Source organism: Danio rerio, chromosome 22 (genome assembly GCF_052040795.2).
Source record: "Danio rerio strain M-AB ecotype USA chromosome 22, GRCz13ab, whole genome shotgun sequence".
In the NCBI taxonomy this organism is placed as follows: Eukaryota; Metazoa; Chordata; class Actinopteri; order Cypriniformes; family Danionidae; genus Danio; species Danio rerio.
Window position 1 is genome coordinate 39999546 of NC_141042.1, and position 12955 is coordinate 40012500.

The 12955-nt window shown below is 38.0% G+C and overlaps 1 protein-coding gene across 2 annotated transcripts; it reads right to left on the reverse strand.

Annotated features, from left to right (window-relative positions):
• Positions 1-1113: 1113 nt before the first annotated feature.
• Positions 1114-12469, reverse strand: LOC147838645 (E3 ubiquitin-protein ligase TRIM35). Of its 2 annotated transcripts, none has more exons than XM_087304732.2 (6): positions 12040-12469; positions 11791-11886; positions 10017-10247; positions 9917-9939; positions 4141-4259; positions 1114-3105 (listed from the first exon to the last, which is right to left on the reverse strand). In XM_087304732.2, the coding sequence occupies exons 1-6, from the start codon at positions 12430-12432 to the stop codon at positions 2594-2596; spliced, it is 1374 nt and encodes a 457-aa protein (XP_087160858.1). In that variant the 5' UTR covers positions 12433-12469; the 3' UTR covers positions 1114-2593. The 2 variants fall into 2 exon arrangements, with proteins under 2 accessions (XP_087160858.1, XP_087160857.1); XM_087304731.1 differs by lacking the exons at positions 9917-9939; positions 10017-10247; positions 11791-11886; positions 12040-12469 and adding exons at positions 4333-4355; positions 4433-4663; positions 8274-8369; positions 8518-9150.
• Positions 12470-12955: the final 486 nt, after the last annotated feature.

Consider the following 12955-nt stretch of genomic DNA (forward strand, 5'->3'; position numbering starts at 1 on the left):
GTTTGTTTTCCAGTCCAATTTATGACTATATTTATCTAAAAAATGATCTATTATTGTTTGTTTTTGTTTGTTTGTTTTTGTTTCTGTTGAACAATTTAACCCGTTCCTCCTTTTTTGATCATACATCATCTCTTGGCTTTTTTTGTTTTATTTACAACCATGCGTCAAAAGATTCTCCAGTTCTCGCCACATATAGGACGAGCAAAGCAAGTTTAAAACGCAGGATAAATTGCCATTATTAGTTTAGTCCTTTATTAAATTATTTACTTTTGACTTTTTCCACAATTTTGTTTCGACTTATTTATGCTCAATTGATTTAGTTTCTACTTTTTTATTCTCAAATATAGTTTTTGTGACTCTATAAATGTAAATATACATTTATTTTCTATAAACGCTTCGACTTTTCAACACTACTGCTCTAAATGTTTTGTTTTCAGTGTTGTGATATTACTTGTTTTGATTTTATTCTGAAATTATTTAGTTTCGTCTTTATTATTCTGACTATTATTCTTGTAATGTTTTGACTTATTCTTGAATTAATAATATTTTTTTATTATTCTCGAAATTAACACTTTATTCTCAAATAATTTTGTTTCAACTTTATTATTCTCAATAATTTTCCTCATATTCTTATTCTCAAATAATTTTGCTTCCACTTTTCTTTAATTCTCTAATGTGGCTTTCGTGACCTCTTGATGTTTCTCTGTTTCTCGCTGATTTTGTTTTTGTCTAAATGTTGTTTTTTTGTCTTTATTATTCCCAAATTATTGGTTTTGACTTTTATTGATCTCAAATTATTTAGTTTTGACTATTTTTCTTGAATCAATTCTAATTTATTATTCATTAAATATTTGAATATTTGATGACACTGTGATGAGACCCTATAAATAAGGGACTAAGCCAAAGGGAATGAATGAATGAATGAATGAATGAATGAATGAGTCGACATTATTATTTTCAAAATGTTTTTATTATTTATTCTCCACACAATATTTAGTTTCGACTTGATTCTAAAAAATAAACTAGAGAAATAAAAGAAACTCTTTAATGATTGAGTGTAAATCTTCACAGATTCTTGTCAAAGCAACATCAAGACACCTTGTCCACCACAGATCAGTGTGTTCACCAACGCTTTACTTTAAATGATCAGAGACTGAAATCCACACAAAGCAAGTTACAGATGACTCCAGATGCTTTTACACATAATCAAGAAGGTTTTAGGTTTCTCACATTTGTAAAGGACTAAACAAATGCATTCATTATTTTCTTCTTTAAACAATCCTCAACATCTGATCAGTGAAGTCAGCAGATCTCCTGAAACACACACACAGCACTGTCTATACTGGAGAGTCATCAGATCTACTGTACTCTACTGTATCCTGCATTGCTGTGTTTGGGTGTTTTCCACATGCTGACAGATGTTTTAGAGGAATCATCACACATTCTGACTGTACACAGACATTTCTCTTGTCATATGTGAATATTTTAAAGATGATCTTATATTAGATTCTCGAGGCTGTTTGTTTACAGCTTAATAAAGCTTTTTCCTCTGTGTCTCTCTTTAAAGATGTGTTTATACTCCAGATTTCAGTGTCAGGATTCTTGTGTCCTGTCCAGTGCATTTGTTCATATTAATTATTATTATTCTGTTATGAACTGCTGTTTAATCATTTGTAGAAACTGATCAAACTGATGCCTGTTTTATTATGATGTTGCTTTTATCATTCGTTATGTTGAATTACTGATATTCATGTTATTCACTATTAAACTATTCTGAGAAAATTGATTATAAATTATAAAAATAATAATAAAAGAGACTGTAGAATACAACACTTATAAAGGGACTTTGACAATTTATTAATATTAATAATGTTTATCATTTATGATTATATTGAAGAGTTTGCATGTTCTCCCTGTGTTCGTGTGGGTTTCCTCCGGGTGCTCTGGTTTCCCTCACAGTCCAAAGACATGCGGTACAAGTGAATTGGGTAGGGTAAAATGTCTGTAGTGCGTGAGTGAATGTGTATAGATGTTTCCCAGAGATGGGTTGCAGCTGTAAGGGCATCCGCTGCATAAAACATATGCTGGATAAGTTGGCAGTTCATTCCGCTGTGGCGACCCCAGATTAAAGGGACTAAGCAGAAAAAGAAAATGAATAAATGAATAATTATATTCAATAGTTTTCTGTATAAACTGATAAAACCTTCAATAAATCAGATTATTAACTATTACATTATAATTTTATGATAATTTAACTGCTCTTATTTTGACTATTTTACTATAATTGTGTTAAAATCAGCAAAATGTGTGATAATTATGTGGAAACCCTGTTTATTATTCATTCTTCATGATTTTAGGAATTTGAGTAAGAATATTTTTTTGTATATAATGATATAATAAAATATTATTTTACATGTAAATAAGCAACATTTGTAAAAACTGAAAATAAATCCATATTGTCACTTTTGATTCGTTTATTGTAAATTTCCTGAAACATTGATATTCTGATATTCAGATCAACACACTCATATTGACCTGATTAAATATTAGAGACATGATGAAAACAGGAAGATCCAGAACTACAGCTGTAATCTCACTGAACACTGGACGCTAACATCTGTAGAGAGGAACCAGCATCAAGAGTAAAGAGGAAAGGGTAGAGAGTGTCAGTGAAGGTGGTTGTGTAAGTGTGTGGATGTTTGTTCTTTACAGGATCAGAGAAAGACACTGTTCCTCTGTCATAATCCAGATCAACTCGCACTCGATCAAGATCCTGATTAACATCAAAACCAAACACTCCAGAACATCCATACTTTACACTCCAGACATAGTGAGTAAAAGAATAAGAGTAAAAGAAATCATCTCCCTTCCTCTGGTTTGATGCTGTTGTTACTCCAAGACTCCAGAATTGATTCTTTTTAACCTCCACGATCCAGCAGTGTTTTCCTGAGTTAAAACCCTCTGAACCCAAAACACAGGGAAAATGGTCAAATCTCTCTGGATTATCAGGAACTGGTTGTTTGTTTCCTCTGTAGGTCGCTCTGGTCAGATCATCAGACAGATCGAGACATTGATGTGCAGTGTTTGGATCCAGGATGACAGGAGCTGAAGAGACACAATCAACAGCTGCTGTTATTCTGATGTTCATATAATGATCAATCACAGATTATTCTGAATTATGACACTCGTCTGTTGATCAAACACATCAGACATTTTCCTCTCATCACTGTCAGTGTTATTAGTTTATTATCAGTGTTTAATGCAGCAGAGGCAAACATTACGTGTGTGTGTGTGCGTGTGTGTGTGTGTGTGTGTGTGTGTGTGTGTGTTTAAGTATCTTTGTTTGATTTAATGATGAATGAAAATCTCTGTGCAGATTTGTGAAAATCTTTAGACATGATTCTCTTCATCATAATGGGACAGATGAACATGCAGATCTGTTAAAGTAATAAAATAAGACATTAATAAATACAAAAGATAAAGATTTACACACTGATCCTTCACAGACAAAAACCCTAATGAGAAATATTAAAGAGTAAACTGAGAGACTCTTTAGGAGTTATAATCTATAAATCAAATAGATTTATATGTTGACTGACGTGACATAAGCAGATGATCATGTTATAAACAGCAGAGAGTTTATGAAAGCAGGTGATGCACGTCTAAAAGCATCTGCAGTTTGCTGGAAGGAATGAGAAACTGCTACTGTGATGTGCAGAACAGACTAATAGTTTAGAGAAATGCATGAACTGTTGTGTAAATGTAAATAGTGCTGTGAGAAATGCACCAAAACCACTGAGAAAATCTGTAATTGAGCAATTTGATGACTGATTTACTGTCCTGTGTGTGTTGCAGGTTCAGTTTCAATATGTCCTGCAGTATTGTTTACAGTTGTGCACAGCTCTACCCAGAGGAAGTTGATCAGCTGATTACTTAAAGCTTTAGTTTTTACAGAAGGAGAAATTAAACCGCTTCAGCTGAATGAACATGGAACTCAAGCTTCTGTGTAGTTCTGTGTTAATTCAGCTCGAGCTGTTTAGCTTCACCTCCACTATGATCTTGACTTTCTCTGAATCAGTCCAGCGCTTCTGTGTGTGTGTGTGTGTGTGTGTGTGTGTGTGTGTAAGAGCTCAGACTCACTGTACTGGACAATGTCCTGCATCTTCTTCCAGACTCTGAACGGCAGGTTGCCCAAGTAGCGTGACACATGAATCAAAGCTCCAGAAGGCATCTGTGGATCCGGCTGTGAGATCTGGACTCTGGAGGAACATTCAGGAGTCAGAACTGCAGTGGCTTTGACTTCAGAAGCAGAGAAACCAGCAGATCACTCACCTTTCCATTGAGACTGGAAACTCCTGCAGAACAAACACACAACTGATCATCAACAACTCAATCAATCATCAATCAATCAATCACTGATCTGAAATCAGACCTTCAGAAAGCAGACGTCATTGGCTTTCAGCATCTCCTCCGTGTCTTTGATCGTGTGTGAAAGAGCTGAGATGTGTGTGTTCATTTCCTTCAGCTTCTCCTTCATCATCTGCTTCTTCTGCTCCTCTTCCTCCCTCAGTGCAGTGATTGTAGCTTCTTCTTCATCTCGGAGAAACTGATGAAGCTTCTCAAACTGCTGTTTAATCTGACGCTCTGTGTGCTCAGCTTGAGCCTGAAATCAAACCACATTCACTTCAGTCATCTCAGACACTTTCTGGAGCAGCAGAAGACTGAAGGGGGACAAGTGGGTTAGTGAACTAAGAGTGTCGGACTAGCCCTGTTTGGTTCTGGAAGCTACATGTGTATTGATATGCAGTTATGTTATTGGCCTTATTAAAAAGTAAATACATTAATCTTCTGTGTGATGCGGGACAAAATTAATCCAGATGGACCAGCTGTTGAGAATTCTCGTAATAACAGATGAATTTATTTTGGTGGCTCTTCCTATATGCTGTTGTTATGAAGGTCAGTAACTGACTCTCTGATAGGCAAATAACCCAGAGTGCTCAAGTCCTTGTTAAAGCATCGCCTCACATGCAGTAACCGCCAAGTCGAGGCCCGCTCAGAGCAGGACACCTTATGATAAACCCTTTGCTGGATTTGTGACCTTATTAAGTTGCTGTTGTAATGTTTTGCACCTTGAAATGTGTTTTCTCACTGTTGAATTTGAATTCTTGTCGCTGACCTTAGTTCTGTGCACAGTTGTGTGTTTTGCTGTGGTTTTGTAGGGTATTGACAGACATTAAACAGGCTTGGCTGGATCTTTAGCTTTAGCAGCTGTTAGCATCTTTGTAAATCTCTGGTTTTGATAGTTGGTTTGACTTTGTCAGTCAGTTCACCGACAACTAACTAATGGTGTTTTGTATTTTTCTGTTTTCAAATCTTCCTCTGATGAAGTTCTGTTTCACACCACAAGCGTGAGCAGAGCGTGTTTTTTTTGGCGTCCATGTTAACAGATTGTAGTTTTCATAGCGCACGCTGTTCACGCTCAATTAAAGTGACAGTGCATTGATAATGCCAAAAACACATTGAATGACAGTAAAAAGAGGAAGTTTTACCCAATACATGCACCAATAAGATCCAGATTATATATATAGTCAATCAAATGAACTTAAATTATTAAAAACGGCAACATGTATGAAATAAATCATGTATGATTTATATGTGTTATTAGAATATGTGGTAGAATATTTTCAATAATATTAGTAACTGAAACACAGGTCCTATATGTGCCGTTTACATATATTTGAATTAATATGGAAAGCGAGTGCATGTTTTTACCAAAACTAATATTGCATTTTTTAAAGATTCGTGTAAAACAATATAATTAAAAATATAAAATATAAATATAAAAAAATGTTTTTTCTCTCTAAAGAAGTAGTTCCTCCACCCCGTTTAAAGCGTCATCATGGGCGTTTTACGTTATAACTAACGTGGTTCAGACGATGGATCTGGATCAGAGAAACTAGGAGTTTTGGGAAACACTCGTCACTACAACGTTCATTTCCCAAAAGATGCATCGTACTATGATAGTTCAGCCATGAGTTATGTGTTGATTGGGAAACGCACTCCAGGTTGACAAAATACTTTTTTTCTGCTTTTATTATCAAGGCATATGTAATTAATTAATAAACGCTACAGATTGATATGTTTGCTGTGAGTTCTCATTTCACTGCATGAACTGATCAACATCACACAGATGACTCTAGTGTGTGTCCTACATCCTACAGTGTGACACAGGAATCATGTTCATACAATCTGACAAGCTATAACTGTAGAGCATTATCAAGGGCGTACTCGCACTCTGTACAGTTGCCTTGAACCGGGCCAAAGCACACTTGTCCCCCTCCCGTCTCCCCCGACGGCCCGCACTCACATTACATTCTGGCCTGGGCACGCTTATGTCATCGATGATGCGCTGTTCAGTAAGCGCTCTCGCTCAGCACAGTGGAGATTGCTTTAGTTATATTGTTTTAGTCATTTTATATGCACTGATATGCAGTCAGATGTTTCACCAAACAGATCAGCCTCTTTTGATGCTCATAAACAATCATAAAGTCCTCGTGCTGCAGGAATTAGGAGGTCTGCTGAAGGTGCAGCTGCTGTGCAGTGAGGGGTTTGCGTCTTTAATAAACTACAGCAGTTTGCAATCATTAAACAGTAAGAATGATTAATAAATCCATATTAAACGGTCCCTTAAAAGTCACGTCTCGCTTTCAGTTTCGGGCTTTAGCACATTTTGCTCTCACACACAAGCGTACCGCGCCAAAGCCCAAGTGAACCCGCTCAGGCCCACGTCTTCCAACCAGGGCCAGGGCCGGCTAAGGCCGTACTCACACTAGGTACAGTTGCCTCGAACCGGGCCAAAGCACGCTTGTTCCCCCTCCCGTCTCCCCCGACGGCCCGCGCTCACACCATAACGGGCCTCGGCACGCTTACGTCATCGCTGCTGCTCTGTTCAGTGAAGCGCTCTCTATGGCAAGCCTTTTTAGCATTTAAATCTTTGTTCTGACTCCATAAATATATTACGAGATATCTCTAATTATATTTTGACTAGTCATAATTATAATTCCACTAGTCAGAATATCAGTTAGAGATATCTGCAATTGCAATTGTACTAGTACGAAATCAGATTTTAGATATCTGCAAATATATTATGACTAGTCAAATTCCTCCATTGATTTCCATTGAAAAATATTTGCAGATATCTCTAAATGAGTTTTGATTAGTCACAATTGTAATTACAGATATCTCTAACTGAGTTTTTACTAGACATAATACATTTGGAGATGTCTTTAATTCGTCATATTAAGAGAAATTTACAAATATATTTGAAGATCTCTAATTAATTTACTAATAGTCGAATTACAGTTGTAGATATCTTGAATTGGATTTTTGACGAGTCAAAACTCATTTAGAGATATCTGCAAATATTTTTCAGTGGAAATCAATGGAGGAATTTGACTAGTCATAATATATTTGCAGATATCTCCAATCTGATTTCGTACTAGTACAATTGTAGTTGCAGATATCTCTAATTGTCATTCTGACTAGTCGAATTATAATTATGACTAGTCAAAATATAATTAGAGATATCTCTAATATATTTATGGATAGTCAGAACAAGGTTTAAATGCTAAAACGGCTTGCCATACGCTCTCACCCAGTAGCACAGTGGAGATTTCTCTAGTTATATCTTTTCAGTCGTTTGTTATGCAGTGACATGCAGTCAAATATTTCGCCAAACAGTCCTTAGGGATGCGGGGACACGCAGTCAGATATTTCACCGGACAGATCCGCCACTTTTGGCGCTCATAAACAATCATAAAGCCCTCGTGCTGCAGGAATGAGGAGGTTTGCTGAAGGTGCAGCTGTTGTGCAGTGAGGAGTTATCGTCTTTAATAAACTACGACAGTTTGTGTTCACTGAACAGTAAGAATGATTAATAAATCCATTTGAAACAGCCCCTAAAAGTCACGTCTCGCTTTCAGTTTCGGGCTTTGGCGCGTTTTGCACTCACACACAAGCGTATTGGGCACGGTACGGATGGCATAGTGTGAGTAGGCCCTAAGTGAACCAAGCCTGAGCCCGATTTAGCGCACTCACACTTCTCAAACGATCCGGAAAACTAGCTTGGGCACGGTTCAGATAGCATAGTGTGAGTACGCCCTAAAACTCACACAGTGTGAACCGGGCTTTAGACACCAGTGGTCCTGACAGACAGATGATCTGGTAGTTGGCTATCGATGGTTTTGGGAAACGCATCAATGATCAATCCTCACCTTGATGTGTCGAGCGGCTTTCTCAAACTCTTCTTTCATCGTTTCATTACGTTTAAGTTTCTCCTGTAAAGACTTCAGCGCTGTATTGAGCTCCCCCTAGAATTTAAAGTTAAAATCTATAAGATACCAGAGGTTTATGTAACTTGTTCATTGTAATACACAGTAATATTGGCTATTGGATAGTAATATGTTTATGAGCAAAATGTTACTGAGACATTTATTGTCAAGCATAATCCAGTCTCACCTTCTTTGCTGGAGCCACTTCACTGATGGGTCTGAATGTGTGACCGAGGTGTTTCTCTGAAATAAAACACATGACACACACAGGCTGTTTGTCCTCCAGACAGAAGAGTTTGAGTTTCTCACTGTGTAAACTGCAGATCTCCTCAGATCCTGATGAACGTCTCTCATTTCTCTCCTGCAGGAACGACTCACACAAGTTTTTTAAAGCCAAATTAAGTGGAGGATATGATTTTGAGGATCTTCTCCTGCAGACGGGACACTCCTGAGTATTCTTGCTTCTCCAAAACTGCTGAAGACACTCTTTACAGAAGCTGTGACTACACGACAGAAGAACAGGAGTCTTGAAGATATCCTGACACACAGGACAAATATAATCATATTCAGCCGATGAAGCCATTTCCTCTGCTTGAGATCAAGTAGTCGACTTTACTTTCACTTTCTAAATGCTTAAAATGAAAAGCCAAAATAATTACAAAGATCTGCTGCTGTTCAGAAACAAAACAACTGAAATGCCTCTTCTCTCTTTTAGTTCTTCACTGATCGCTGATTCCTGATTGATTTTGTCCAGAAATGCAGAGGAAAGTCAGTTTGTCAGTAAAGAGTGAAATGATTATTCAGCGAGTCTCTTCCTGATGAGTGTGTCAGTGGGTGGAGCAGTTCATGATCCTCTCTAGGTTGTAAAGCAGGTCAAACAGGAACATCAGAACAAAATGCAGACATACTAAGGTAACATAACAATATATATAGTTTATTTTTTCACAATTTATTCAGGGTCTTCACATGCTGAATTAACAGTGCTTTGAGAAAATTGGGGAGGGGGGTGGCATGTTTCCTCCGGGTGCTCTGGTTTACCTCAGTCCAAAGACATGTGTATGTGTGTGTATGAATGAGAGCATATTGGTGTTTCCCAGTGACGGGTTGCAGCTAGAAGGGCATCTGCTGTGTAAAACTTATGCTGGATAAGTTGGTGGTTCATTCCACTGTGGCGGTGGCAACCCTAGATTAATAAAGGGACTAAATAATAAATAAAATGACCAGCCAAATTCAGCTAAAACCAGCTTGTCCAGCCTGGTTTAAGCTGGATATAGCTGATTTTGGCTGGACTGCCAGCTTGGCTAGGCTGGTCAAGCTGGTTTTAGCTGGTCATCTCCCAGGCTGACCAGCTAAGACCAGGCTGGAAATGGCTGGAAACCAGCCTGGAAATGGCCAAAACCCCTCTAAAACCAGCCTGGTCGACCAGCTAAAACCAGCCAACCAGCCTAGGCTGGTTAAGGCTGAATTTTTCAGCAGGGAATTCTGGAGTGTTGAGTTTTATTCACTGTACTTTAATGCAGGGGTGTCCAAACTCCTGCCAGTACTGGCTTTGACTTCAGAAGCAGAGAAACCAGCAGATCACTCACCTTTCCATTGAGACTGGAAACTCCTGCAGAACAAACACACAACTGATCATCAACAACTCAATCAATCATCAATCAATCAATCACTGATCTGAAATCAGACCTTCAGAAAGCAGACGTCATTGGCTTTCAGCATCTCCTCCGTGTCTTTGATCGTGTGTGAAAGAGCTGAGATGTGTGTGTTCATCTCCTCCAGCTTCTCCTTCATCATCTGCTTCTTCTGCTCCTCTTCCTCCCTCAGTGCAGTGATTGTAGCTTCTTCTTCATCTCGGAGAAACTGATGAAGCTTCTCAAACTGCTGTTTAATCTGACGCTCTGTGTGCTCAGCTTGAGCCTGAAATCAAACCACATTCACTTCAGTCATCTCAGACGCTTTCTGGAGCAGCAGAAGACTGATGGGGGACATGTGGGTTAGTGAACTAAAGCTGTAACTATATGAAGAACCAGTACCGGAGTAGATGCTCTTTCACCTCACAAAACTACACTGATTTAAAAAAGTTTCATGAAAATGTTTCCTCACCAACTAGATATGAATAATAAAATGTAGAGATTCCAGCCATGATAGACACTAGAGCCTGCAGTGAGTAGTTTTTAGTTTAGGAGTTGTGAGAGATCTTTTGTTTTTGGCTTATCTTGCACCACCCTCAGTGACGTGCCATATGAGAACAGTACTTTATGTCATTTTTAAAGTCTCTATAGCGTGCGGTTGATCGGTTTTAGACCGAATTGTGACCTTTTAACCCTTCAGTGATATGTTTGAACCCCTAATTATCCAAGATATCCTTTTTCCACATGAACTTTTAACTGTTAGGCTCATGAAGATTAATGACGTTAATTCTGAATTCATCTTAAATAATCAGCTGAAACACTGACGATGAAAACTGAGTGCTAGTCAATGAAATTACTGTTTGTATGTTAGTCTTAAAGCAACTAGCTGCAGACAGAGGCTTTATTTCCCCCTTTTCACCACAATTAAACTAAATTAATTCATTTGGACTTTCGTCCGTGGCATCAGTTTAAGCTTTTAAAAACCATTCAAAGTGGATGGTGAAGTGTGTGAAAGCAATAGGGCATAAGGGCATAACTCAGAGTAGAACACAGTCAGGAGCTCTGCTTCATCTACAGCTCTAGAGGTGCAACAACAAGATTCTGAAGCTGTTTGGGAACGTTTACTGGTACGATGGATTCAACATAGGCTCATTCTGAAATCATAGCCCTATATACATATTTGGAGATCACAAATTATTTAGCCAGGACTACGTATGGCTGCATTTCATTTTTAAAACGAATGTTATGAGGCTGACGCTTGCCTCCATATGTTGGCGAGGAAGAGTTAACCGTGATGACGGGGTTCGGTGAAGCGCGGTTCCAGAAAACGGGTCAAGACAAAAACAAGCCAATAAATAAAGCTAACGTAAATAACAGGGTGAGAATGTGGTAAAACCTGAAAATCTGTAAAAGTCAGGGGGCTTTTCTATTTCTAGATTGCTTTTTAAAACACTATCAGTTGAGTTTAGGGAAGAAGGGTGTCAGTCGATTGATCATTCAGCCAGTCAGTCGTTCAGACAACAGCGGCCTCTGGTGGATTTACACAAGAACAGCAGGCGCAAATGGCACTCGGGAGAGAAATTTATCCTAAAAAGAGTACACAGCGGCCCCTGGTGGATTCGTAAAAACAAAAACTGCAAAAACTGCAAAAAAAAAAAAAAAAAAAAAAACAGAGCTCCTGTAATGTATTAGGGGTACCTTTTCAGAATGAGCCTGGGTTAAATGAATTCATTCACACCATCAAATCACTGAACTATGCTTGTAAGAATGAAACTTGTGACATTAGTTGGCTAATGATGGTTTTTGGACACTTTCCAGATCAGCCTCACCTTGATATGCTGAGCTGTTTTCTCAAACTCTCCTTTCATGTTTTTATTCTGTTTAAGTTTCTCCTGAAGGGACTTTAGTGCTGTATTGAGCTCCTCCTAGAGATTAAAGTGAAAATCTTTATGATAGAAGATTTTATGGAATGTATTTATTGAAAAACACTGTAATATAGGTTATTTAATAATTATATATTTCATAATAGACTATTTTGATTATTTAAAATTATTATTCTAAGCATGATCCAGTCTCACCTTCTTTGCTGGAGCCACTTCACTGATGGGTCTGAATGTGTGTTTGAGGTGTTTCCCTGAATCTCTGCACACTAAACACACAGGCTGTTTGTCCTCCAGACGGAAGAGTTTGAGTTTTTTGCTGTGTAAACTGCAGATCTCCTCAGATCCCGAGCTTCTCTCATTTCTCTCCTTCAGGAACAACTCACACAAGTTTTTTAAAGCCAGATTAACTGGAGGATTTTCTTTTGAGGATCTTCTCCTGCAGACGGGACACTCCTGAGTATTCTTGCTTCTCCAAAACTGTTGAAGACACTCTTGACAGAAACTGTGACTACATGATAATATAACTGGAGTCTTGAAGATTTCCTGACACACAGGACAAATATAATCATATTCAGCTGATGAAGCCATTCTCACAGTTTGAGCTCCAGCTAAACTGTCACTTTGTGAATGTAAACTTATAATACTAATATTTAAAATAATACAAAAATCACAAAGTTACAGTCACAGAATCTTCTCAAATTCCTTCAGTTTTCTTCTAATTCTTCATTGATTGCAGTCAGAAGAGAAATAATGAGAGTTTCTTCCTGGTAAGTGTTTCAGAGGGAGGATCAGTTTATGATCATCATCTGATCTGTTGCTCTAAAGGTCAGACAGAAACAATAATACAGCAAAACACAGTCAAAGACTCACACAAGAGAATAAGATAAAACACCTGATATGAACTCTTTATTTATTTATTTATTTATTGCCCTTCATTTTGTCAGACCAAGGAGGCTAAAGACCAAGACCTCTAATGTCTGTCGCTAGACCACCTTTAGAGGTCAGAGGAGTCAGGTTTACCTGCACGACCTCTGTTCCACTGGCCCATGGTTGATGACTTGATCTACTAATGTTGCTCTGGTCTCATTTGAGAGTGTTTGTCTTCTTTGGC

Coding starts and splice junctions, on each gene's coding strand:
- LOC147838645 (XM_087304731.1), bottom strand. CDS start 8,913: ATGGCTTCATCGGCTGAATATGATTATATTTGTCCTGTGTGTCAGGAT. Junction 4,356..4,432: donor ATGACGTCTGCTTTCTGAAG/GTCTGATTTCAG, acceptor TTTGTTCTGCAG/GAGTTTCCAGTCTCAATGGA. Junction 3,106..4,140: donor GCAGGACATTGTCCAGTACA/GTGAGTCTGAGC, acceptor GTGTCTCTTCAG/CTCCTGTCATCCTGGATCCA.